General features: G+C 48.8%; 1 protein-coding gene across 1 annotated transcript; it reads right to left on the reverse strand.

Annotated features, from left to right (window-relative positions):
• Nucleotides 1-1,898: 1,898 nt before the first annotated feature.
• Nucleotides 1,899-26,379, reverse strand: dennd4b (DENN/MADD domain containing 4B). The gene is made up of 29 exons (XM_014973113.2): nucleotides 26,225-26,379; nucleotides 18,700-19,059; nucleotides 15,695-15,950; nucleotides 15,557-15,626; nucleotides 14,893-15,062; nucleotides 14,560-14,801; nucleotides 14,380-14,446; nucleotides 13,984-14,042; nucleotides 12,688-12,832; nucleotides 9,064-9,239; nucleotides 8,888-8,988; nucleotides 8,603-8,818; nucleotides 8,217-8,362; nucleotides 8,000-8,133; nucleotides 7,811-7,925; nucleotides 6,913-7,119; nucleotides 6,709-6,837; nucleotides 6,313-6,454; nucleotides 6,065-6,223; nucleotides 5,649-5,865; nucleotides 5,289-5,574; nucleotides 5,040-5,138; nucleotides 4,795-4,970; nucleotides 4,564-4,720; nucleotides 4,258-4,497; nucleotides 3,449-3,545; nucleotides 3,209-3,374; nucleotides 3,069-3,127; nucleotides 1,899-2,973 (listed from the first exon to the last, which is right to left on the reverse strand). Exons 2-29 carry the CDS (start codon nucleotides 19,038-19,040, stop codon nucleotides 2,828-2,830), a joined length of 4,518 nt encoding a protein of 1,505 aa, XP_014828599.1. The 5' UTR covers nucleotides 19,041-19,059; nucleotides 26,225-26,379; the 3' UTR covers nucleotides 1,899-2,827.
• Between the last annotated feature and the right edge of the window lie 1,227 nt (nucleotides 26,380-27,606).

Raw genomic sequence — 27,606 nt, forward strand, 5'->3', positions numbered from 1 at the left:
AGGTTTTATTCTTATATTATCAATTTTCTACTGCCAAGTCGACAACCACAGGAAGACAAAGTATAAGAAACTTAACCTTCTAAGTTCTAATCTATGTATCTATCTATGACAGCGTCTTCCTCCTCGTGTCTCTATCTTAGTAAGAGTTTAACTTCTCATGACGTGGTGGAGCTGCAGGTGTTTGGCATAACTGTCAAGTTTTGCCAAACTTGGACTTGAGACTACAGGTAATGTCGCTACTGAGCAGGTGGTGAAACTAGTTTGAGTGAGGAGGGTTTAATACGATGATGCATTTTACGTGACGGGTGGCAACCCCAGTCTATACTATAAAATCTGATTAAGATTAGGGCCTAAATACGTTCTATGTCCAAAACAGAAAGGCTACGTAATGTTAGCCAGCTAACAAATTACTATTGCTATCCTAGCATATCAACTAACAGCTAGAAAAAAACAAAACACATACCTTTGTAGTGAAACTGGTATCATTCAGCGAGGAATTTGTCCAGTTTAGATTATGTTCATGAAGAAAAATTGTTTGCAAATAGTGATACATCTTCAAATGGTATTTGTTGCAGCTGCTTTAGAGTCCAGAAACAGCGTTAACTACACACACCGGAACCGAAGATACACTGGATCGAGTCAAAACGGAAGTTGTCTGACGTCATATGAAAAAAAACATTGACTAAAAATTCCACATTTTTTTCTTTGATAGATAAACTGAACTGAAGGTTTTGTAAAGAAATAAAATCCACATCTATTGTTTTGTTTTAGAAGACAGAAAGTTACGAAGTTGATCCCATAAGTTTGACACTTCTTTACATTCAAAAAACAAATGTTTAGTTAAAACCACAATTCTCAACTTTAAAATTAAACTTCACTCTTAAGAACTCATTTGAAGGAAATGTGTTATTATTTTAACATAATATAATATTAATATAGATTTTTCTACCACATAGAATGGCTCTGTTGCTCCACAGTGGGACATTATGGGGCTGAAGTTGTGCTTGAAGATCAATTTCCACTGTAACAAAACCTGTTGATGGAAAGAAGAGAGCTGTACGGGAGTTTAGATAATTCAAAATCACCAAATAAGAAAAATAACCTGACATTCAGCATTCAGCGTGACTTTACCTGATCTGGCCGGAAATGCAGTTTCAGCACCACTGAGCTGGAGAGCGCACCTTTAGCCCCGCCCAGCTGCAGCACAGCGGCAGGAGCTGGAATGAAAATCAAGCATTCATTACTTTAAACTGCACAAAACATCGATAATTAATCAGCAACGACAAATAAAGCATCAATATCGATCAGTCTTTCGTTCGGCAAATATTAAGAGCAACAAAACCAACATCTGAACACGGATTTATTCCAAAGAACGTTTCAGTTAAAATATAAATCGGGATCTTATTTCTCATATGTGAAATAGTAATATAAGGAGATAAAAGCATGGCCTAATTATCAAATACAAATCAGATCTTTTAGTTAAAATCTTATTTAATATCTTCAGTCACAAAACTGTCGTAAAATGAGGATTCTGGAGCGGAACCAGCGGAGCTTCTGCCAACAATCCGACATTTCCAACCATCGTGAAAAGATCCGACCTGCCTCGTGCTCCTGTCGGAGATCCGCAGCGCGTGACGGACCGTTGACCCACCGGGAGGAGGAGGACTCTCCTCCCGGTTCTCCCAGGTTCTCCGGGACCCAGCTCGCTGGTTGTCCACAACCAGAACCACTCAGCGCATCCCGGAGGAGCGAAAAGAAACGAGTCATCCCAAGGCAGAATCACCTGTCCCACTTCCGGTCCGTTCCTACAAAATAAAACATCCCAATAATCTTCATGGGGATGTGGAACCAGAACCAGAACCATTACATGAGGATGGGTGAACAAAAACAACATCAGGTTTTTTTTTTTTACGTCTTTTATTGACGATTTTGTTAAAAAAGCAACATTGCCATGGTAACCACAGTCAGATATAAATTAGACAAACAGCAAATTTAAATAAACGTCTCCAGGTCAGAACCGCCAGGAAGGGCCCAGTCCTGAGTTCTGCCTTCAGCACATCAGTCGGAGTGAATGAACAGAACCAGAATGGAGACAGGAGGAAGAACTCTGAAGGTCAGAACCAACCAGAACTAAACAGAACCAACCAAGCCACTGAGCATGCTCGGTTGGAGTTCTGCATTTCTGGCTCAATTTGTGTCTGATTTCAAAATTTGGTTCTTAAATCCAAAAACTTGTTTTCCAAAGGAGGATTGACAGACATTCAGAAGCTTGTCTGGATTCTGGCTGGGTTCTGGTTGCATTCTGTTCTGGTTCTGGTCAGGTTCTGGCTGGTATTAAACCAATCAAAACTCTGATATTTTACATTTTCTTTCATTTCACTTCTGAATCGTTCTGCCTCTCATCCCAGATGGTTCTGATCCATCCTGACCCATCCAGGCCTGAATGGGACATTTGACCCCAACTGGACTTTGAAGCGAATCCCAACTGGTTGGAAAGCAGAATGCATCGCTGAGTCAATAGAACCGGTTCTGAGGAGTTAAAACGGGTCAGATCTGTTTTCACAGTTTCAACAATAAATATCTCATCCACAACGTTCCAGTTCAGGAAACGGATTCCCAGGGGAATCTCTGGTTCGGATGCCAATGAGCCTTCCTCTGACTACAGAGCAGATCCGCAGCCGGGTCCGATCCGGTCTGATCCGGTTGCTTCAGGATCCATAGAGGTTGGTAGGAAGTAGGATGCTGTGCCATCCACCAGGGGGCAGCAGAGAGGCGAAGCGGGTGTTGGTTGGGTGGTGTGGTCCGGTCCAGTCCGGTCCGGAACAGCTCAGCACTCCAGAGGTGGGTGGAAGCTCCGTCTGCAGTCGACAGCTTTGGTGCTGGGAGGCTGGGCCCGCTTCCTGCGGAGCTCGTCCCGGCCCAGGGAGCTGCTGAGGCGCAGGAACGCCGTCTTGTACTTCTTATCGAATGCAGCTGTAGAAAGAGATGGGAGAGGATTGCACAGCTGGACTTCCAGAACCTTCCTGGTTCTGATCAGAAACCCGACCCAGATCATCCAGGAGTCTTACCGACGTGGTCTTTTCCCATCGCTGCCAGAGTCAGGAACAGCATCTCTCGGTAGAGACTCCTGTCAGTCCAGGAAACACAAACATCTGAGTTCAAGCTCAGCATGAATCATCAGAACCGGTGGACCGGTCCGAACTCCCACCTCTGGGTCTGTGGCGACCCGGGCTGCTTCTCCAGGGTGTCCAGGAAAAGCGTGATGGCCTTGTGCACCTCGTTCATGCCCACCCAGCGCAGAACCTCCTCCAGGAAGGACAGGGTGAACGGGTGGTTGTGCCGCCTCCAGCTGTAGCTCCTCATCGGGGTGCCACCTGGTGGAGGAACACGTTAAAGCACGGCGGGGACGCTGTGTCCTGTCATGGACTCGTCCGCCTATCGTCCTTACTGTGGATCCTCCAAAGGACGTAGAGCGGCGGCCACTGGTCGGTGTCGGGGCTCAGCGTGTCCCAGAGGAGCCGGACCCTCACCGCAGAGTTCTCCGACTGGAACAACCAAGACAGGCTGTTAACAACCCCGGAGGCGCCCCCTGGTGGAGGAGGCGCCCCCTGGTGGAGGAGGCCCCCCCGATGGAGGCCCCCCCGGTGGAGGCCCCCCTGGTGGAGGAGGCGCCCCCTGGTGGAGGAGGCGCCCCCGGTGGAGGCCCCCCTGGTGGAGGAGGCGCCCCCTGGTGGAGGAGGCGCCCCCTGGTGGAGGCCCCCCTGGTGGAGGAGGCACCCCCGGTGGAGGCCCCCCTGGTGGAGGAGGCACCCCCTGGTGGAGGAGGCCCCCCCGGTGGAGGCCCCCCTGGTGGAGGAGGCGCCCCCTGGTGGAGGAGGCGCCCCCTGGTGGAGGAGGCGCCCCCGGTGGAGGCCCCCCTGGTGGAGGAGGCGCCCCCCGGTGGAGGCCCCCCTGGTGGAGGCCCCCCTGGTGGAGGAGGCGCCCCCCGGTGGAGGCCCCCCTGGTGGAGGAGCCCTCCAGGGGGAGGCCCCCCAAAAACAGTTATATTCAGGTGCTTTCCTGGACTTTAGCCCTTCCAGAAACTACCTGAACTGGAAAAGGAAGCTACAGGTTAGCTTCTCCAGCTACTTTCCAGCAGCTTGTGTCATTAGAAACCTGGATCAAGGTTCTGTGTTCAGACAGCAGAACCTTCTAAGCGAATGAGTTCATATTCACAGTACTTGAGTCTCCCAACATGAACTAGTTCTTTAGAGTCACCTGAGTGAAGTGGCTGACCAGTGGCGAGCTCTGGACCAGCTGCAGCAGGTTGCTGGGCAGGCCGAGCCGCTGGAAGTACCAGACCAGGTTCCAGAAGATGATGGAGTGGCTGTCCAGAAACTGAGGCTGGGCCAGAACCGACTCGCCCTCGTTCTCCAGCAGACTCTCCAGTTCCTTCCTCAGAACCAGAGGGCTCAGGTAGGCCACCGTCACCTGAGGAGTCCCTCCCACCGACGACACCTGGAAAGAGGGCGGAGCCTGTCACAGTGAGGAGGGACGCAGCGGGGCAGCGGCGGGGGGAGTTACCGTGGTGGCCTTGCTGGTCTCGGAGTAGGTGCTGGTTTCAGAGCTGGAGTCGTCGCTCAGCCCGTTGCACTGGGGCCGCAGGGACGCCTCGTGACCACTAGGGGGCCTCACGGCGCTCTCCACCTCATCCTCCCGGTTCATGGTGCAGCGCTCCGCGCTGAGGAGCAAGAGCAGAACCGGTGACACGACAGAACCAGGAGTGCATGAGCGTCCGGTCGGCTGGCTCTGTACCTGCTGACAGGCCCCGGGTCGCAGATTTCTGCGTTCAGGAATGGGACAAAGGAGGCGGCGCAGAATGGGCAGGACGAGTTCAGGTTGGAGTCGTCCGACGTCCAGCCCGCCATAATCTCCTCATCGTACACCAGAGAGTTGCAGCTGCGGCACAGCGAGCAGCTGGACATCAGAACCTGGACACAAACACACTGTGAGGCCCCACCCGGACGAAACCGCCTCACCGACCGCACCGACCGAGCTACCTCGATTCCCGCCCCCTCCTGGTTGGCGTCCCACGACCTGCGCAGAGGATACACCGCGGTGTCCGTCAGGTCCAGGTCACTTCCCACTGACAGCGAGCTCTGAGGAGAGATTCCTGGTTATTCCAGATGACAGGAGAGGCCTTCACATCCAGAAGTATAGGGAAACATCTCAGCAAGAGCTGGACAGCAGCCCCTAGTGGAGGACGCTGGATCTGCAGCTCATCGCCTTCAACAGGAACATGCAGTCACCTCTGACGGGGCGTTCACCAGCCGCTCCTTTGCCTTTAGCAGTGTTTCAGCCACCTGGGACTTCCTGGACTGCCTCTGATCTGACACTTTCCGACCAATCCCTCCTCCGGACCGGCGGTTTTCCACGCTGGCGGCACGCCGGACCGATGCTCGGTGTTTGGTCGGTGTGAGGAGCTGCTGCAGTTTCCCTGCCAGGCCTCCTCGGCTCGGGGACGACACGTGGTTGGAGTTCTCGTCTACGGTCCTGGCCTTGTTCTTTCCACCGGAGCTCCCGAATCTGTCGGATCTGCAGTCGGAATGTGAATCCAGTCAGATCGGTCAGAATAAACTCAGAAAACCTGGAGGAATGAACACACTGACCTGCTGAGCCTCTCCTCCGGTTCACATCTACAGTCCAGCTCCGACTCGGTGTAGAAGGTGGAAAGGCAGACCTCACTGCGCCGCACCACGACTCCCCCAGGGGCCGCTGCAGGCGGAGCGGAGGCTTCTCTCCGTCCCAGCGGGGGCTTCCGGTGGACCGTGTCCCCGTTTGTCCCTGAACCGTGGAGGACGGGGGACTTCTTACAGACTTTGAGCTCTGAGGGCAGAAAGGGCATCAGGTCAGCTCTGATCTGTGGAAACGTCGCTAACAAGCTATTAGTGGAGCTTATTTTTAGCTTAGTGTTGTTGCTATGCTAAGTGGGCTCATTTTTAGTAGCAAGACGTCTAGGATATCTGATGTTCATAATTAGCGCCTCAGGGTTAGCGCAGCTAGCTTTCTAGCTAGCAGTGCTCACCACTGACTGTGGGCGTCTTCATGCTGCTGAGGCTGGAGCTCTTCACCAGCGACCCGGTCAGAGACTCGTGACTCGAGCTTTCGCTCAGGCCGCTCCAGCTAGACTGACGAATCAGAGCGGACTGTGGGCGGGGCTTCTGATCGGGCTCCATCATGGCTCCTGGGATGGAAACAAAGATCATCTTCATCACCTTCATCGCTTAGAGCGGTGACGTTTTATCCTGCAGGACGAACTACGAGACATCTGACCTCTGGAGCCCACAGAACTACTTTTCCGCCGCTGCTTGATTGGCTGCCTGAACTGAGCCACGGCCAATAGAACGTTCCGTAGCTTAGCCCAGCGGAGACGGCCGCCCTGATTGGTCGAGGGCCACTTACACTCCAGCACAGCCTGAGGAGGGAATACAGCCATCAGCCTGAAGCTTTGTGGTGTGTGTGTTTGTAATACCTTGTGGGGACCATTTTCCTGACACATGCTACGTTGTGGGACCAGAGCCTGGGCCCCATAAGGGGTACGCTGTTTTTGGGTCAGGGGTCAGATTTAGGGCTAAGGTGTGAATTGAGTTTCGGTTACAGTTGGGGTTAGGCTGTAGAAATGAATGGAAGTCAATGGAAAGTCCCCAAACGTGTGTGTGTGTGTGTGACCTTGTTGTAGTATCCGTAGGTGATGGTGTTGGGCGTGATCCCGGCCTTCTTCATCTCCAGCAGGACTCTGACGGCGAGGACCGGCTGGCCGTACTGACCGCAGAGCTGCATCAGGATGCGGTAACACACCTGACACACACAGCAGAGTTTCTGTTACTGCCGGCGCGCCCGGCCCGGTCGGCGCGCCGGCCCGGCGGGCCTCACCTCGTCGGGCAGCACCACCTTGCGGGTCTCCATGTGCCGGAGGACGTCGTGGGCGGAGTGCAGGGCGCGGACCTTGGAGCCCTCGGCCCGGACGAAGGTGGGCAGGTAGATGAACCACAGGCCGTAGCAGTGACCCAGCAGGCATTTGGACCACATGTCCGGAACCGCCGAGTACTTCTGGGCCCGCTTCTGGGCCACCTTGATCTCCTGCAGACACACAGGGGTTCTGTGAGTCCATCAGAACCAGAACCTGTTTCTGGTCCTAAAGCGCCCCCTGCTGCTGCTTCTGGGATCTGCTAGAAAAGCAGGACTGTGATCCATCCGTCCGTCTAGGGCTGAAGCGGTTCCTCGAATGATTCAAGTTCCTCAATTATTAAAATTTCTCGAGGACATAATTGAAGCTTCGTTCAATTATGTTTTATTATTCAGCCACCGTGTTCCGGCCGGGTTGTTATTTGCGTTGTGCAGAGCTCTGACTTCCACCTCTGAGTTGTTGACAAAAAGCTAAGTGTTAGGAGCATAACATCCGATTTTCCAATTCGGCCTGGGGGATTTTATTGATTCATGATAATGCCCAGGTTTTCGTCATTTTTTGGGGATTTTAAGCATCCTTAAAATGACTGGCGTGATACCTGGAGTACGCCAGCCTTTCTCCTCCTGGAGCGCGGCGGGTGAGCAGATAGACTGAACACGGCGGGCGGCTGTGCTTTAGATGAACCAGAACATTTATTTCATATCTGATCCGACCCGTACCACTGACTGGAAATCGGGTCAGTCGGTTCTGAAGAACACGCTGTCACGTTCTTCACTAAATCAACACATTAAACTGCAGGAACCTCTCCATCAGGGCAGCTTGGACCTTGTTGGGCCAGAACCGGGTCAGAACCGGGCCGGCTACCTGCTTGGTGCGGCGGGGGGCGGGGCTGCTGGGGGCACTGCCTCTGGCCGGGGCGCGCAGCGGGTCCTGCGGTCGGTCGAACAGCTCCGCCGTCAGGCTGGGGAACGTCTCGTAGCTGTTGGACGAGAGACACGTCAGGTCACACGGCACCTGGTGTGTTGGCTCCGCCCCCTGGGGGAGGAGCCTCACCTGTAGAGGGCGGGGCACTCGGCTCCGTCGGCCTCCTGCGGCTCCTCGGGCGGCATGATGAAGACGGTGTGTTCGCCGCCGCCGCTCTCGTCCAGGTCGATCAGCCGCACCTCCTCCGGCTTCTCCACGTCCACCTGGGGACCCAAAGGTCAGCGGATCAACGGATGGTCAACAGAAGGTCACCGGGCCAAAAGAAGGAAACGACTTGCCCTCTGACCTTCTGGACGCACTCGTCAAAGAACTCGAGGCAGGCGTGGCGGTCGCTGACGAAGGAGCATTCCTCGATGAACTGGGTGAACATCTGGGTCCGGCTCAGCTGGGCGTACAGCTTCTGCTGGCTCCGGTCCCGAGACTTCAGGAAGCCTGCAGTCACAGGGTCAAAGGTCGCTCAGCTATTTACAGATTCTGACAGAGTCTAAACTTTCTAATGATGTCAGACACATGGAAATAAAAAACAAGTTGTTCTTTACTGTTATGTGCATTAATAACATTTAGGGCTCTGTGATTTAGAAGCACAATTAAAGAAAAATAGACTTGAGTTGCTTTAACAGAAACAAAAAATAATTTTCTGCAGAGACTGGAGTGTGTTATAGGAGAGCGCACCCTGCAGGTTAAACAGGGAGCTGCAGTCGGTGGTGGTGTCGGACGGCGCCTGCGTGATGGGCAGCAGGAAGGCGCGGTAGCCCCGCAGCAGGCAGCTCATGAAGCGCAGGAAGGCCTCCTGGATCTCCAGCTCCAGCTGCTTCTGCCGCCGGTAGATCTGGTCGTAGTCTGTGAGCAGAAACTCCAGCGTCGCCTCCTCCTGGCCGGGGCTGCAAACTGCAGGCAAAAGCACAGTGTGACCCCTGACCTCTGGCTGCTCTCCTGACACGCTCAGCAGCCACTCACTCTTCTCCAGTGTCCGGTGCAGGTTGGTCAGCGTACTGAACAGCGTCTTTCCGTGCTTCCTGGGTAGCGATCGCCATGACAACGGCTTCTTATCCTCTGACCTGCAGGGATCCGAACAAGAGCAGCTGATGATCTCCCTGTTGACGGCTGCAGAAGCTGCAGCGACTCGGACTCACTGGAAGATGGTGTTTGTGTCCAGGTCGACGCAGATGACCTCCGGCGGGGGGTCGTAGAGGTCAAAGTAGCTGGAGTGAACGCCGACGATGAAAGGCATGGGCGCCAGCAGCACGTCGGCCATCTGCAGTGGGCACAGAGGGATGTAGGGGCAGAGCCAGCGCAGCGGGAAGGTCATCTGCACACACACAGGGAGAGCGTGTAGCTTCAGTCAGAATAACAGATTTTAGTCATAAATGAGCAGAAATGACTTCATTAACAAGCCAGAGGTTCTGCTGAGGGTCAGAAGATCAAATCTTTGGGTCTAACTTCTTCAGTTCTGTTTATTATGGTGTTGTGTAGTTGGGGCCTCCCATGTAATGCATGGCAGGCCCCAATTGTTCCACACCCAATAGAATGTCTCTTTCTTCTTATTTATTTTTCTTCCGTCACCGTTAATGCGGCTCGTACCGCTGCGAGAAAAAGGTATCAAAACGTGCGGCTCGATCCCGGCATGAGGGCGATTATTTTTATTGGGGTTTCAAGTAAAAATGGTGACGTAAAAAGTTAAAAACAAGCAAAATGTCCAACTGCCGAAACGCAGAGTGTAACTGACACCAACTGCCGCTTTTTAGAGTGAGAAAGTGAGTAGATTTTTTACCTCAAAGTAATTTTGAAATCGCTGTCATGGGTACAAAAATTGCTCTATTGGTATGAAAGTCGGTCATGACATTGATACGCATGCCTGCTCCCGTAAAATGTTTTCAAAATTTCTCTGGGGCTGACGGTTTTCTGTCAAGGTGCTTCAGAGTGAAATCATGTGACAGGGTAACCTCAGACACTCAGCCATTCATTTTCAGACTTTCCTGAAAAATTTCACAGCTCAGCACACACCATTTTTCTCTCATCGCTGCTATTTCTGTGAGTGACCTACAGATATGAATCGTGGGAGTATTGGAGATGACAAATAGCCTCTCATATGCTTCAAACTGTTTTCAAATACGTCTCACGGATCCTGAATGGGAAGCAGTTGTTCGGACTGCTTTTTTCATTAAAACTGACTGGTGTCTCATAAAGATAGAAATCCTTCCCCAGCTTTCTGTCTCACACACACAGCAGTTGGCTGAGGACCCATCGCTATAGCAACAGAACACAGAGAAAGGCAGAGCTGCAAGACTGTGTCCGAATTCAGGGTCTGCATCTTTCGTAGGACCGGTCTACGTAGGATGGGTCCTTCGAAGGCCGGGAATAAACTAAGACCGGAAGAAAAATACCTGTGGATTGGGACAGGTGTAGCTTCACCAACTGTCCCCACCTCAGCGTAACTCATGTTGCCTAGCAACCGTGACAGCGCGAAGCAGAGAGGAGAAAAAACAACGGAGCCGAAGTTTGTTTCTCAGTCATGTATTACTGATTTCTATATTATTCTTCACCTTTTATAGTAAAAGAAATGTTCAAATGTGCACTGCACTTTTCTACAAGGAATACATACAAGTAAATTATTCATTTACAAATATAATACTCTCCACAAAGCAGATAGGACATTACGGTGAAATAAACCTATTATGTTTGAAGGCTTAACTTTAAGCAATCAACAACCAGACCTGTCTGAATAATATCGGTGTTTAACTCCCACTCATTGGGGAAAGCTAGCGGGAGTTTTTATAACAATGTGCCAGGAGTTAGGCGTTTTCTCTCGGTGTACCGAACCTGGAGCGCCTGGCCGGCTGACAGCTGAGCTGGCTGTTAACGCAGCGGGAGCAGACAGGTCCGAAAATGTCAGAGCAATATTGCTATTAGATGATGTATTGATGAACCGAGCAGATATTTGAGATTTACACACTTACATTCTCGCCTAAAAACGTTGTACCAAATCACGTTGTGTCATTTAAAGTGTTATAAAGCTAAATAATTTGTCGCTATTCACCGCCATTATCGCTCTGCCTGAACGCCCAGTGGGAACCCGCAATGAATTATGGGATATCGTGGGCCGTGAAGGACACCGGACCTTCAAATCTGGGGAAAAGGAGCATTGAGGTCGGACAGGCCTTGTCGCCACGCTATGACGTAATCGGCTTACAAATCCGTCCTTCAAAGGATGCAGACCCTGAATTCGGACACACCCAAAGACTCTGTAGTTCTAAACATGGCGGAACACTTTAATACAGAGGAGGGCTGAGCAGAACGTTATAACTACAGACAGGGCAGAATGTTCTGGGCATTATATAATTGGTTTAACCAAACCACTGTTACACATTGGATTAGTGTGGTAAGTTAAAATGAAGCTTACTGAATGTTTCAAAATAAAAGTCTCAACTTTCCTCCCATGTGAGTGCACCGTCATAGGCGGTGCAATAATATTAGCCTTGATTATCTTTTCTTCCCTCAGGACAGTGACATTAGCACAAATATTAGCATTTCACTGCCCCCCACTAGTGCACTGCCTTGTGCATTAGCCTTTTTCCTAAAATTAGCTATTAGCTAGTTTTCTTATAAATTAGAAATGTTTAGTACTGTATAAACAACATGCTAGTAAAGCTCCACATGCTACTGCCAGCATTTAGGCTAACATTAGCATTTTGGCTAATTTTAGCCTATACACTAATTTTAACATACAGAATGGGATAAGTAAATCCTACTCAACATGCTTGAGATTCTCCACATGCCGTTGAGTACACTGCAGCTTTCTTTAGCATTGATGCTAATTTTTAGCATCAGAACGCTGGGTCCAAACCGACGGGCACACTGTGGCAGGCCCCGGTTAAATTTCTTCAGGAATTTTCTAGTTCTGTAATAATGCTGCATAATCCAGAGAACAAACAACATCTTCCACAGTTTAGAGCAAAGGTCTTCAACAAGGAGGCCATGAAATGTCTGATTAATTTGACATTTTTTTCTATATCTTTTTAAACATTTATAAAATGATAAAACTGATAAAATGAAGTGTGAAACACAATATGTGATCATATTGTTTTGTTTTATTTACCAGAATTAAAAGGAAGTGAAAGTGAATTGAAGTGTTGTACCGAGTTATGCCACAGGGTGGCGGTGCTTCCCCTGCTTTGCTCAACCTCACAGATGTAAAGATTCTCCATCTTATTTTAGTTAATTCCCGGTTATTAACATCCACTACGCACATGAAGATGATTCCCGTAAAGTCTTCATCATCTACCATTTATTATCCCATCAACCAGTTTTATGTAGATGATGATTTGAGAGCGAAATAACTGCCCTACTGGGTTAGCATTTTGGCACTAGCATGCTGGTTACCCCACTAGTTTAGCAGCCAAGTGCAAAACTAGCATTTTTCCACCACACTAATGCATAATTGTGAATTCACTAAAAATTCACAAAAAAAACATTGGGCTGCAGTGATGCTAACTCCCACCTGCAGGTGGCAGTATTAGTTACTTCCACCTCTCTGCAGCCTCAGCCTAACTTGATGTCAGTGATCAGGAAACAAAATATCACATCTCCTGTCATACATAAGCGCAAAGGACCCAGGCTAAGATCTGTCCCTCAACTGCAATATTTCAGAATAATTAACATATTTAGCTTTTAGAACCAGAACCGGCTCCTCCAGGTCTGCTCAGTTCCAGGGAGCAGACCTGACCCGGTTCTGTTTCAGGAGGAGGGTGGAGTCTTACAGAGACGAGGGCCTCGCTGACGGAGGTCAGGACGTCGGGTCGCAGTGAGTGCAGCAGCAGCTTGTGTTCGGTGAGGACGGCAAGCAGCAGTGTGCAGGAGTTCTCTGGACCCAGGTTCTGGAGCAGCTTCAGGAAGCTCGCACCACTGCCACACACACACACACACACACACACAGACACACACACACACACAGTTAGCATGAAAATCACAACTAGTGATGGGTAGATGAGACGTCATGAAACGTTTCGGCCCAAAGCAAAACTTTATTGATTCTGTCACTGAATACTGACACCTGCTGGACATTAATAATCACTACAGGCAACGTAGTGATTTGACGACCTAGTCTATACAATAAGATTTAAGTCTTTGTATTTTATTGTATATTACATTATGTCATATCTTCAGGTAAATTTAAAATATATTTGATATACAGTCAATAAATAATGTGAACATGAACCATAAAGTGAACATTTAAGTGAATGTGTTCGGAAGGAGGATGCATGTGGACTGTTTTGTTTCCCATAAATTTTTATTTTAAAAAAAGATTTTCAACATTTTGAAATTTAGTCTGTTACGGTTTTGGACAAAACTTCTCCTGCTGTAGAAAAAAATGATTTAAACACTACATTTATGTGAAATAGTTTATAAAAAGCACCTGAGTAATTTGAAGAATGGCTGCATATCTGAGTTTATCTGGGACTTCATTCTCATGACGCCTCAGCATTGAGGAGGTGGATTTATTTAAATAAGACAGTCAAACATATGCGACACTTAACCTGCAGAACATGATATGAAAGCAAACTAAGAGTCAGTTTCAGCTGAATTTGGGTTCAGATCAAGTAGAAACTGACAGGAACCGGATGAAAACAAAATGAAAACAAATTTATTTTCCGATATGAGATCAAAATGGTCCCACAGTGAGGAAACCTTTCCTTTGAGGCTGCGCCATAGTTGACGCCGTAAAAGATCAAGAATTCGTTTGGCAAATGCTTTTGACAGATTAGCTTCCTTATAAACACAGTTTGGTGCTTTAATGCCATTTCCAAACAGTTCCTGTATCGGTCACGTGACTTGCTGAAACCAACACGCGCACCGACCCGGGTTTGGTCTGTGGGCTTGATGCATGCGCTGATGCATCGGTGTTGCCGGACCCATCACCCATCACTAGTAAAAACAATACAACTTAATCAAGTGAGTCTCTGAGAAATTAAAGGAACAGTTCAACATTTAATCTGAGTGTGTTTACTGAGGTTTGGTGTTCCTCAGGGTTCTGTATCTGACCCAGTCGCACTCACCTGAGTGGGAGTGGGGAGGAGACCGGCTGGCAGAGCAGCAGGTTGTCATACGGAGAGAGCTGCAACACAGATGGGAAAATTAAACCATGACGGGACCTGAAGGATTCCCCCAGAGGAGCTGGAGCAAGTGGCTGGCAGAGGGAAGTCTGGGCCTCCCTTCTTAGGCTGCTGACCCCACGACCTGACCCCAGATAAGTGGAAGAAGATGGAGGGACGGATGGATGGACTTCAGGTCCAGACAGAGGAGTGACCGGTGGAGCAGATCTCTATCTGAGATCAGGCGATATGCTGATGATACTGAGTTAAATATTTTATTTAACTAGTCTCTTATCCAGAGTTGAAACTTTTCTGGTATCAGTTGCCGGGTTCATAGGTGTGTTTTGGTTTGACTTTTACCTGAACGAGGATCCGCGGACGCTGAGGGGAAGGGAACGGAACGTTGTGCATGAAGCTGGAGATGTGTCTGCAGAAACAGGAACAGAGACGAGTAAAGACAGAGAAGAAGAGATGCAGACTCCGTAAACAAATAACTTTTTTATCTGAAAACACGGCTGAGTGGAAAGGAAGGATTCGGACTTCTCGAGCGGCAGGACGTGCGGCCCGGAGATGGAGTATCTGTAGATGAAGGTGAGGAACTTCTGGAAGACTGTGAAGAAGGGCCAGTGGGACAGGACGCAGATGCTCTTCTTGGCGTGCAGACTGCGGCTGGTGATGGGCCGGCGGTCCACCACGCTGAGCAGGCCGAGCCGGACGTTCTGCCGCTCAGACAGAAGATCCCTGGAGAACGACTCGTAGAACTGGATGGCAGCGCCATAGACCTGCAGGAACAGAGATGGGGTTACTCGACGCTGGCGTTCTCCGCCTCTCTGGTCCATTTGGTCTAACCGCAGCAATCGTCTCTGGACCCACCTTGTCTCCGGAGGCGGACGTGAGGACAAAGGTGGAAAAGACGGGCAGCTGGTACTTGGAGTTCAGCGGCCAGCTCTCCACGGTGACGCCCATCGGCAGACAGAAGACCGGCACTGACTCGGGAAGAGGGAACGCCTCCAGGTCCTCCTCTGGGTACCGGCTGATCAGACCTGCAGAACACAGAGGGTAGAATCAGCAAGACTGGGCCGTTCAGAATCTGAGAGTGCAGACGGAGGAGAGGATCTCTCTGCTTCATGAAGTGATTCTGTCCAAAAACACCCTCATGTATGAAGCTCTTCTGGCTTCTGGAAGCTTTTCTTCAGACTCTGGCTGTTGATGTCCAGTCTGGGAGCTTAAAGTGGTGGGCACATTTCTGCTAATCTGCTAATAGTAAAGCTAATATTTAGCTTAGCACTTTAACATTTTTGGTAACTTACCAAATACCATGCTGGAATAGCACTGAAGCATTAGCGGATCTAATATTTATGCTTAGCACATTAGCGTTAGCAACTCAGTACAGCTAACTCTTAAGTTATCGATTCCCACCACTGATGTCATTATTGTTAGAAAACCTGGCTGCTAGGAACCGGACTGTGAACCCAAACCCAAATCTCGTCCTTCTGCAGCCTCAGGTACAATAGGAAGTAGCTGAGCGCCGACTCACTGGCTTCGAACACCAGGGCGTTGGCTTTGGCCACGGCTCTCTTGTAGCAGACGTGCAGAGCTGGACCCCACTGCAGAAACAGGACCCATTAGTATTCACACCCTCACAGAACCGGTCCGGACTGCCACTGCTACTCACCATGCCCGTGTTCAGGTTCTTGTCGACCCGACAGAATGTGTGTGGCGCCACCTCCCCCTTGCTGGGCATCAGCAGGGCGATGTCGGTGACGCCCAGCGTGTGCAGGCCCTGCGAGTCCAGGGCCCGGCGGTACATGAGGAAGACCCGGTGGGCCGTGGGGGCGCCACCGGAGCTCAGGCTGGCCGAGCGGCTGTATGGCGTGGTCTCGATGACGTACCAGCCCTGCTTCGGCTGCTCCTTCCCCTCATACAGAACCCTGCAGATTAGAACACGACAGGGACGGGCTCAGTAACACGGCCACTAGGTGGCAGCAGAGCCACCCTGTTCCTTTAAAAGGATCCACACTAGTTGAACATGTTGGCCTAAATATGTTGGAATTTTCCAATTACTTAAAAAAAAATGCTGTTTTTGAGAAACCAAAACTCATAATTACTTTAAAAATCTACATCAGGGGTGTCCAAAGTCAGTCCTTGAGGGCCGGCATCGGATGTTTTAGTTCTCCCTGGTTTAGCACACCTGCATCAAATGATGGCTCGTTAGAGGCCTAAGAGGAACATTGACTTGCTGAGAAGGTTGTTACAACCACCAGGGACAGAACTAGAACATGCAGGATGCTGGCCCTCGAGGACCGACTTTGGGTCCCCCTGATCTACATCTTTTGTTGCATTTATCACCCATGGAGGTCGCCAATTTTTCACCGCTGGATTGATGACGTCATAAGGACCATTGTGTACTGAAGTCTACAGAGTAAACAGAGGAAGGCTAACTTTACCCCAGTAGTTGTTTATCATATTACGTTTGACTGGTGTCACTTTAGATAATGCCACACGGTGTCACCATCAGCTGTGATAAAAAATAAAAATTGAGACAGAATCTAGATAATTTCCCACGTGAAAGAAAGGAGAGTGGAACACAACCTGATTTGGACAGGAAATGCTAATGGAGCTACTGCTAATGGAAATGCTAATGGAGCTACTGCTGCTGGAAATGCTAATGGAGCTACTGCTAATGGAAATGCTAATGGAGCTACTGCTACTGGAAATGCTAATGGAGCTACTGCTACTGGAAATGCTCATGGAGCTACTGCTGCTGGAAATGCTAATGGAGCTACTACTACTGGAAATGCTAATGGAGCTACTACTACTGGAAATGCTAATGGAGCTACTGCTGCTGGAAATGCTAATGGAGCTACTACTACTGGAAATGCTAATGGAGCTACTACTACTGGAAATGCTAATGGAGCTACTGCTGCTGGAAATGCTAATGGAGCTACTGCTAATGGAAATGCTAATGGAGCTACTGCTGCTGGAAATGCTAATGGAGCTACTGCTACTGGAAATGCTCATGGAGCTACTGCTGCTGGAAATGCTAATGGAGCTACTACTACTGGAAATGCTAATGGAGCTACTACTACTGGAAATGCTAATGGAGCTACTGCTGCTGGAAATGCTAATGGAGCTACTACTACTGGAAATGCTAATGGAGCTACTGCTGCTGGAAATGCTAATGGAGCTACTGCTACTGGAAATGCTCATGGAGCTACTGCTGCTGGAAATGCTAATGGAGCTACTGCTGCTGGAAATGCTAATGGAGCTACTACTACTGGAAATGCTAATGGAGCTACTGCTACTGGAAATGCTAATGGAGCTACTGCTACTGGAAATGCTCATGGAGCTACTGCTGCTGGAAATGCTCATGGAGCTACTGCTACTGGAAATGCTCATGGAGCTACTGCTACTGGAAATGCTCATGGAGCTACTGCTGCTGGAAATGCTCATGGAGCTATTGATACTGGAAATGCTCATGGAGCTATTGATACTGGAAATGCTCATGGAGCTACTGCTACTGGAAATGCTAATGGAGCTACTGCTGCTGGAAATGCTCATGGAGCTACTGCTGCTGGAAATGCTCATGGAGCTACTGCTACTGGAAATGCTAATGGAGCTACTGCTGCTGGAAATGCTAATGGAGCTACTACTACTGGAAATGCTAATGGAGCTACTGCTACTGGAAATGCTAATGGAGCTACTGCTACTGGAAATGCTAATGGAGCTACTGCTACTGGAAATGCTAATGGAGCTACTACTACTGGAAATGCTAATGGAGCTACTGCTACTTGAAATGCTAATGGAGCTACTGCTGCTGGAAATGCTAATGGAGCTACTGCTACTGGAAATGCTAATGGAGCTACTGCTACTGGAAATGCTAATGGAGCTACTACTACTGGAAATGCTAATGGAGCTACTGCTACTGGAAATGCTAATGGAGCTACTGCTACTGGAAATGCTAATGGAGCTACTGCTGCTGGAAATGCTAATGGAGCTACTACTACTGGAAATGCTAATGGAGCTACTACTACTGGAAATGCTAATGGAGCTACTGCTGCTGGAAATGCTAATGGAGCTACTGCTACTGGAAATGCTAATGGAGCTAGATCACCGGTACTGTAAAACCATTATGACACTGAACAAAGTTCAGACCCCTGGACTCAGAGCTACAGAAGTACTTACCAGATCACACAGTGACCAGAGGTGGTGAGTCTCATTCATTGTTTCATTATGAAGCTAAAAGCAGCAGCAGCTCCTACACCAACTCTTCCTCTGTTTGCTCCTCCTCTTCATCACCTCTTGTTATTTCTAGTTCTGATCAATTTCAATGCGCTCCGATTCAAATTCAAAAGGCTAACAAAGTTACTCATCACTGTTTTGGCTGGAGGACCCAGGCAGTTGGACCGCTATATGTCATTTACCCAGAATGCATTGCAGTGTGAACAACATGGCGACATTCCTGTGAAAATATTTTATTAAAATTTATAAAACCAAATAACCTACAGTATTATTACTGTACTGTTTTTACATCCGAGATAAATATTTCCAAAATAAGGTCTATTTTTATAACTAGTCATAGTTCCCTTTAAAGACCACTAGGTGGCAGCAAAGCCACGCTGTTCTTTAAATCTAATGAACTAGTTCAGAACCAGACCCAGATCCAGTGTGGTGACTCACCCCAGGTCCAGGACCGGTGGCTTGTCCCGCCCCCGGCGGTAGCACAGGTACAGGTGTGGGTTGTTGATGAGCCCGGCGCTCAGCTCGGCCGAGTGGCCCCCCAGGGTCTTCTCTATGCAGGTGAAACCTTCTGGCACTTCCTCCCCCAGACCGCGAGCGATCACCGCCAGGTCCGTCACCGGCTCCGCCGCCCGGACCGCTGCCGCCGATGATGAAGAGGAGGACGAAGAAGAGGAGGAGGAGGCCCGGCCGTCTTCGTCCAGGGACCTCCAGGGCCCGGCGGGGTCCAGGCCCGCCACCACGAAGTAGTCCACCAGCTGGGGACATTTCTCATCCGTCATGCCTCCTGAATGGCCTTCACTGAAGGGTCAGAGGTCAGAGGTCACCAGCAGAGGGTTAAAGCCTCAGTGGAAAATACTTCCTACAGTTTTATTAATATCATAAACCCTGAAAATCCTGAAGAGGCAAAACACGACTATGGATTCAATCCAAAACGGAACGGGATCAGAACTGGATCAGACCAGTTCCAAACCAGGTTGGACCAAATTCAATCTTCAGCTCAACCAGCCTCAATCTAGATCAGGTTCAAATATGGTTTGAACCCGGTTTAGACCAGATATAAACTAGTCTGAACCATTTTCAGAAAAGTTAGAACCTGGTTAGAACAGGTTTAATACAATCCAGTTTCAAACCCAATTGAGTGATTCCACTGAACCTCCTGTGAACAGATTAATCCAGATTACAGGAAGTCTAGAAATAAATTTCTGTCTGTGACTCTAGATTAAGAATCAGCTTCACTTTCTGACAAACTAACGGTTCTGGTTCTGCTGAACCAGCCGGTTCTTCCTGTGGGGCTCAGATTTGGACCCGTCATCAGGGGGAAAAGTGACAGAGGCCAAAGTTCATCTGGCAAACAGGAAGAGGCCTGGCAGCCTGCTTCCTGTTCTTTGAGGACTTCCTGTGTGGTTGCCGGTTACCATGGTGACAGCACATCCGGTTATCAACGGTTCTGTTACCTTCAGTCAGAACCGGCAGAAGGAAAGAACAGCAAAACCGCCCAGTTCTGATCAGATGATCCAGCCCAGATGAACAGGAAGTACTGCAGCAACTGGTTCTGACCCAAACAGAACCCAGCAGAACCAAACGGAACCGAGCTGGGTTCTGAAACTAGTTAAAAACCAGAACCAGATTAAAGTGAGCTCAGACCGGAACCAGAACCGACCCAAACAGCAGAATGGTTTACTGCACTTCCTCCCCAGCTGAGCATCAGGTGGGCAGGACTTGCTGCTCACTTCCTGTTTCCACAGGAAGCAGAAAAAAACGAGCTGAGAATAAATGTGATGAAGTTGGTCAGTTTCACATTAGAATCAGAACCGACTGATCCAAAAGCAGCTTCAGAGAAACTAAACCTTCCCGGACCTCCAAAACCAGGTTCTTCAGTCTGGTTTTGTCATCGTCATAGAAACAGAAGTGATGATGATGATGATGGCGCCGATGTCTCCGACCCGGATCGGCCGGCTGGCACCGCCGGGCACAACAGAGGCTGCTTGTCACTGATGGTCGTCATAGCAACGCATCAGGCAGAGTCACATGACTGCAGCTTTCATTCAGACGGAACAATGGAGGCTTGACTGGACCAGAACCAGAACCAGAACCAGACAGAGAGGAGAAACCCGATGAAACACAGAAAGAATGTTTACTTATGGATTTATTTACATTATTTATTCATCTTGTTTAGTTTTTTAATAAATTATTTATTTCAATCTATAACTGACTGAAATTTATTTTATTATATTTTCTTTTTTCTTTCCTTCACATTAAAATATTTCACATGTATTTTTACAAATTCAATAATTATTGTTTCATCCCTGCCAGCATGCCTAGGTGGGCCCCATATGGGGAAAAGGTGGGCAGACCAGATGGGTCCCATACGGGTTTGTCCATGTAGGGCCCACGTAGGCTGTGGCCCTACATGGACAAACCCGTATGGGACCCATCTGGTCTGCCCACCTTTTCCCCAATGGGGCCCACCCAGGCATGCTGGCAGGGATTTAATGATTTCTATATTTATTCCTGTTTATTGTTCTTAGTTTTTATCATTTAGTTTCATTTTATTACAGTGACCTGGTTTATTAACAGGCCACTTTAATAAATCAGATTTTATGAAGGTTAAACTCCAGGCGTCTCGTTTGACTCGTCATCAGGCTGAGACTCACGTTGAGGCCGTTTCTGTTTCATGTAAGAAACTTTTCTAAGGGCAGACAGACGAGCTGATCTGGAGGAAATCGTTCAGGCTTTAGTCTGACCTCGTCTGACTAAAGTACTTTTTACCTGCTGGTTAAATCCTTCGTTTGGTATGAATGCAGAACGCAGCAGCCAGACTAAATCTGTCGTGTCCCTCTGGTCGGTTTTAGGGTTGATGTAAAGTTCTAGTGCTGACCTGCAGAGCATCACATGACCAGGCTGCCGGTTCCCTGGTAGCTAAATGTTCTGCCGGTTCCCTGGTAGCTAAATGTTCTGCCGGTTCCCTGGTAGCTAAATGTTCTGCCGGTTCCCTGGTAGCTAAATGTTCTGCCGGTTCCCTGGTAGCTAAATGTTCTGCCGGTTCCCTGGTAGCTAAATGTTCTGCCGGTTCCCTGGTAGCTAAATGTTCTGCCGGTTCCCTGGTAGCTGAATGCTCTGCCGGTTCCCTGGTAGCTAAATGTTCTGCCGGTTCTCTGACGTTTATCAGTTGGAGGTTTTGGACGTCTTTCCCTCACAGCTCCGATTTCTGACTGGAGGTTTTTAAAAAGCAACTAAAACATTTTTATTTACTGTTTCTTATGCTGGTTTTATGTTTTGAATAGTTTAAGGTTATATTATATAATGTATGATTTTATATAACATGAGATTTATTTACGTTATATTCTGATATATTGTTTAGTATTTTGCTGGATGTTTGATTTAAAAAAAAACAGAAGTGAAACGGACTCATCATAGTCTTCATCGGAGTCTTCCTCGCTGAACAGACTGTTGCCATGGTTACAGGGACAGAACCTGAGTTCTTCCAGAGATGGAAACGTCACATTGGTGTCGACCACTTCCTGTTTAGCTGACTCAGAACCGGGTCAGACTGTGTTTCCTTCCACTCAACTTTCCATAAAGTAGTTGCACAACCTTCCTTGGAGACAGTGACTGTGTGCTGGTCACCAGAACCAGAACTCTCTCTTGTTGAATGAAGTGATCTGGGTTTTATTGAAAGCTTCAGGGTTGTTCCTGGGGTGGTTCTGGACTCTGGTCCGTCTCAGAGGTTCCGGTCCGTTTCAGCAGCAGGCTGAAAGCCGAGGCGCTGAGGCTCCAAATATCTGCCTCTATTTTTATCTGCAGCAGGAGCAGCTGCTGCCAGGATGACAGAGCAGAACCAGAACCCGACCCATCTCCATCTGTGGTGTTCAGCAGAACCAGATCCAGAGCTGCTAGCCCACAGAATTACTACTCTGCTGGGTGGTGCTGGTTCTGATCCGCTGAACCACAGAAACACAGAACGGATCTGGACACAAAAACAACATGGCCACTGAGGATGGATGTTGGTTGGATGCAGGTTGGAGACCGGTTGGATGCTGGATCCTGGTTGGATGTTGGTAGGATGTTGGTTGGATGCTGATTGGATGTTGGTTGGATGCAGGTTGGAGACCGGTTGGATGCTGGATCCTGGTTGGATGTTGGATGCTGATTGGATGTTGGTTGGATGCAGGTTGGAAGCTGGTTGGATGCTGGATCCTGGTTGGACGTTGGATGCTGGTTGGATGATGGTTGGATGCTGGATCCTGGTTGGACGTTGGATGCTGATTGGATGTTGGTTGGATGCAGGTTGGAAGCTGGTTGGATGCTGGATCCTGGTTGGATGTTGGATGCTGGTAGGATGTTGGTTGGATGGTGATTGGATGTTGGTTGGATGCAGGTTGGAAGCTGGTTGGATGTTGGATGCTGGTTGGATGTTGGATGCTGGTTGGATGTTGGTTGGATGTTGGATGCTGGTTGGATGTTGGATGCTGGTTGGATGTTGGTTGGATGTTGGATGCTGGTTGGATGTTGGTTGGATGTTGGATGCTGGTTGGATGTTGGTTGGATGCTTATTGGATGTTGGTTGGATGCAGGTTTTAAGCTGGTTGGATGCTGGATCCTGGTTGGACATTGGATGCTGGTTGGATGCTGGTTGGATGTTGGTTGGACGCTCATTGGATGTTGGTTGGATGCTGGATCCTGGTTTGATGTTGGATGCTGGTTGGATGTTGGTTGGATGCTGGATCCTAGTTGGACGTTGGATGCTGGATCCTGGTTTGATGTTGGATGCTGGTTGGAAGCTGGTTGGATGTTGGTTGGATGCTAGTTGGATGCTTGTTGGATGCTGGTTGGAAGCTGGTTGGATGTTGGTTGGATGTTGGTTGGATGCTGGTTGGATGTTGGTTGGATGCTAGTTAGATGCTTGTTGGATGCTGGTTGGAAGCTGGTTGGATGTTGGTTGGATGTTGGTTGGATGTTGGTTGGATGTTGGTTGGATGCTGGTTGGATGTTGGTTGGATGCTAGTTGGATGCTGGTTGGAAGCTGGTTGGATGTTGGTTGAATGCTTGTTGGATGCTAGTTGGATGCTTGTTGGATGCTTGTTGGATGCTGGTTGGAAGCTGGTTGGATATTGGTTGGATGTTGGTTGGATGGTAGTTGGATGCTGGTTGGATGTTGGTTGGATGTTGGTTGAATGCTTGTTGGATGCTTGTTGGATGCTTGTTGGATGCTAGTTGAATGCTTGTTGGATGCTTGTTGGATGCTTGTTGGATGCTTGTTGGATGCTGGTTGGAAGCTGGTTGGATGTTGGTTGGATGCTAGTTGGATGCTTGTTGGATGCTTGTTGGATGCTAGTTGAATGCTTGTTGGATGCTTGTTGGATGCTTGTTGGATGCTGGTTGGAAGCTGGTTGGATGTTGGTTGGATGTTGGTTGGATGGTAGTTGGATGCTGGTTGGATGTTGGTTGGATGCTAGTTGAATGCTTGTTGGAGGCTTGTTGGATGCTAGTTGGATGCTTGTTGGATGCTTGTTGGATGCTTGTTGGATGCTTGTTGGATGCTGGTTGGAAGCTGGTTGGATGTTGGTTGGATGCTAGTTGAATGCTTGTTGGATGCTTGTTGGATGCTGGTTGGAAGCTGGTTGGATGTTGGTTGGATGTTGGTTGGATGCTAGTTGAATGCTTGTTGGATGCTTGTTGGATGCTTGTTGGATGCTGGTTGGAAGCTGGTTGGATGTTGGTTGGATGTTGGTTGGATGGTAGTTGGATGCTGGTTGGATGTTGGTTGGATGCTAGTTGAATGCTTGTTGGAGGCTTGTTGGATGCTAGTTGGATGCTTGTTGGATGCTTGTTGGATGCTTGTTGGATGCTTGTTGGATGCTGGTTGGAAGCTGGTTGGATGTTGGTTGGATGCTAGTTGAATGCTTGTTGGATGCTTGTTGGATGCTGGTTGGAAGCTGGTTGGATGTTGGTTGGATGCTAGTTGAATGCTTGTTGGATGCTTGTTGGATGCTTGTTGGATGCTTGTTGGATGCTGGTTGGATGTTGGTTGGATGCTAGTTGGATGCTTGTTGGACGTTGGTTGGATGCTAGTTGGATGGTAGTTGGATGCTGGTTGGATGCTTGTTGGATGCTTGTTGGATGCTTGTTGGATGCTTGTTGGATGCTGGTTGGATGCTTGTTGGATGCTGGTTGGAAGCTGGTTGGATGTTGGTTGGATGCTAGTTGGATGCTTGTTGGATGTTGGTTGGATGCTAGTTGAATGCTTGTTGGATGCTTGTTGGATGCTTGTTGGATGCTTGTTGGATGCTTGTTGGATGCTGGTTGGAAGCTGGTTGGATGCTTGTTGAATGCTTGTTGGATGCTTGTTGGATGCTAGTTGAATGCTTGTTGGATGCTTGTTGGATGCTTGTTGGATGCTGGTTGGATGTTGGTTGGATGTTGGTTGGATGGTAGTTGGATGCTGGTTGGATGTTGGTTGGATGCTAGTTGAATGCTTGTTGGATGCTTGTTGGATGCTAGTTGAATGCTTGTTGGATGCTTGTTGGATGCTTGTTGGATGCTGGTTGGAAGCTGGTTGGATGTTGGTTGGATGCTAGTTGGATGCTTGTTGGACGTTGGTTGGACGTTGGTTGGACGTTGGTTGGATGCTGATTGGATGTTGGTTGGATGTTGGTTGGATGCTAGTTGGATGCTTGTTGGATGCTTGTTGGACGTTGGTTGGATGTTGGTTGGATGCTAGTTGGATGCTTGTTGGATGCTTGTTGGATGCTAGTTGGATGGTAGTTGGATGCTGGTTGGACGTATTGCTGCAGCTCCATCAGCTGATCTGTGTTTGTGGCCCCAGTGCATGTTGGGACTTGGTGTCCTCTATGATCTCATGGATTCTTCCAGATAAACTTCAACATTCATCCTGAAATCTCACAGCGTCAGTCTGACCATTCCGGATCCAACCTGATCCACAAGGACCAGAACTGGGTCTGTTAGTGGAGCGTCGGCATGTCGGTTCCTTCAGGGACAGACGTGAGTCGACACGTCCTGAAAGCTCCAGCAGCCGCAGACAAAACAAACCCAGAGTTGGTCACATGACTCCCAGGAGGGCTGTGATTGGAAGAAAACCTTCAGGAATCTGGACCACCTGGTTTACTCCTGACCCGGTCCTGCTGAACCTGGTCCATTTGCTGATGATTCTTCTGAGCAGCTTCCTGGTTCTCCACCTCAGGGCCCAACTCTGGAAAACCAGAACACCTGGGAACATCTGGGAACACCTGGGAATGTTCTCTGCTCCTTTCTCCATGAAATGTGCATCAATAATTCATACAAACCCCAGATGTCAGGAGCAGAGATCTCAGCTGCCTCTGATGCATGAGATGCAGCTCCTCCATTATCCAACCATCTGTCTAACCATCATCCAGCATCAGCTGCATGCGGGGCAGCATGCATGAAAACAGGCCTCAAAACTATTGCAGCAGCCGGCTTCCATCATCGGACAGCCCAGGGTGAAGGTCTGGCCGGGCTCTGAAGCAGCTTTCCCAGTCACAGCAGGTCGGTCAGAGCCGCTGACCAGCTTCGGAACCACCGAAACGGAAAGATTCCGGTACCAGCCGAACATTGGGCCGAACATTCCACTGTTCGATAATGTTTAAAGCTATTATTATTATTATTATTATTATTACTATTAAAAAAATAATAATAACGACACGAAACTGCGCTGACAGTCTAGCGGCGGTTAAACATGATTCGCCAACAACCCAATCGGGCTGAGGATCATTCAACCCGGATAAAACCCGAACCCACCCCTCTGGTTCCGAACTGCGACAGGTCCGAACATCACTAAAAACAAGCCAGAGAACTGTCCGACAATAGGCGCATCGCGGTGTCCGTTACTCTCCATAGCAGTTAGTGGCTAACTGGGAGTTGGACTGGGTCCGGCCCGGTTCGGTTCTGGGCAGTATCGGCTCAGCTGGAGGCGGGAGGACCGTACCTGGATGTAACAGCTGGTTCGACCCGCAGGTGAGAGGAGGGAGGATCATGGTCAGGTCGATGCCAGCCAGGTTCCGTCCATGTTAGCAGTTCTGGTTCTAGAGGCGGAGAAGAAGAAGAAAAAGAGGAAGAGGGACGCAACACGGCACACTGCTTCCGGAAGAGACCTTCAAAATAAGAGCACGGACGCCTCACCTGCAGTTAATCAGATATTGCTTTGTCGTTCATGTTGTCATTTACGTTCGTCCGTCCATCCATCCAACCATCCGTCCGTCAATCCATCCTTCCAACCATCCGTCCATCCATCCAACCATCCGTCCGTCAATCCATCCTTCCAACCATCCGTCCATCCTTCCAACCATCCGTCCATCCATCCAACCATCCGTCCATCCATACATCCATTCACCGTCACGCTCTTTCAGTCTAAAGTCTATATTATAGCAGTTTCTTTATAATTGTGATTTTATTTGGGTTTTGGAATCAGCTCAGCTAATCAGAGAATCTGGATTCTCTGAACATCAGCTTTAAATATCTCCGTGTTGTGCTTTCATTGGTTGATTAGTCCTCCAACTGTTTGTCTAACAAATAATCTATAAATCCATCTGACTTCCTTCAGGGGTTTTCTCTTTAGTTTGAGATTAGTAGTACTTTTATTTTGAAGCCTCGCAGCACTGCTTCCGGTTCAGATGCGGTCAGATTGACGCAGCTGCAGCTGTCAGAAGGCGATGAATTTATTAACCCGCTCCAGAATCGTACTCTCCATCTGGACCAGAACCAACATAACCAGCAGCAACTTCCGGTTCGGGGCCCGCCAGACCCAGCAGGGTCGGGTCTGGGTCTGGGAGTTTCACATGGAAAGATCCAGAGCTGATGGCAGAACACAACAGAACCGTTCTGGTTCAGGTCTGCCATGTGTAATCTGCTTTGTTTCCTCTTCCAGAATCAGACTAGATCCTGGTACCAGAACCGCCCTCTGGTTCTGTGTCCTCCAGATGAACTGGTTCCTCAATCAGATGTGTGGAGGTTTCAGGGATGTTTGAAATGGAGCAGCAGAAGAAGAAGAACGTTGTGAATAGTTCTGGAATCTACCGGGCCTGTTGCTGCAGAAAATAGAGGAAGTGCTAAAACCAGCACTTCCTGTTGCCTTCGCACTTACCATCATCAGTCAAGGTTATTCAAGATCACAGTGGGGGAGGGAGGACAGACCTGAAGCTAAAAGCTCAACACCTTTAGTTTTAATTAATTGTTAAAGTAAAACTGTGAAGGTAAAAATAAAATGGTTGAAGCATTGGCTTATATTAGATGTAGTTTTATCTGTAGAGTATGGGCCCCCATTAGCCCCTGATGGCCCCCATGGAGAACCGCCCATGCCCTGACTGAGTT

This window comes from Poecilia mexicana, unplaced genomic scaffold (assembly GCF_051168715.1).
Source record: "Poecilia mexicana isolate PSO_F unplaced genomic scaffold, ASM5116871v1 scaffold_16, whole genome shotgun sequence".
NCBI classification, from domain to species: domain Eukaryota; kingdom Metazoa; phylum Chordata; class Actinopteri; order Cyprinodontiformes; family Poeciliidae; genus Poecilia; species Poecilia mexicana.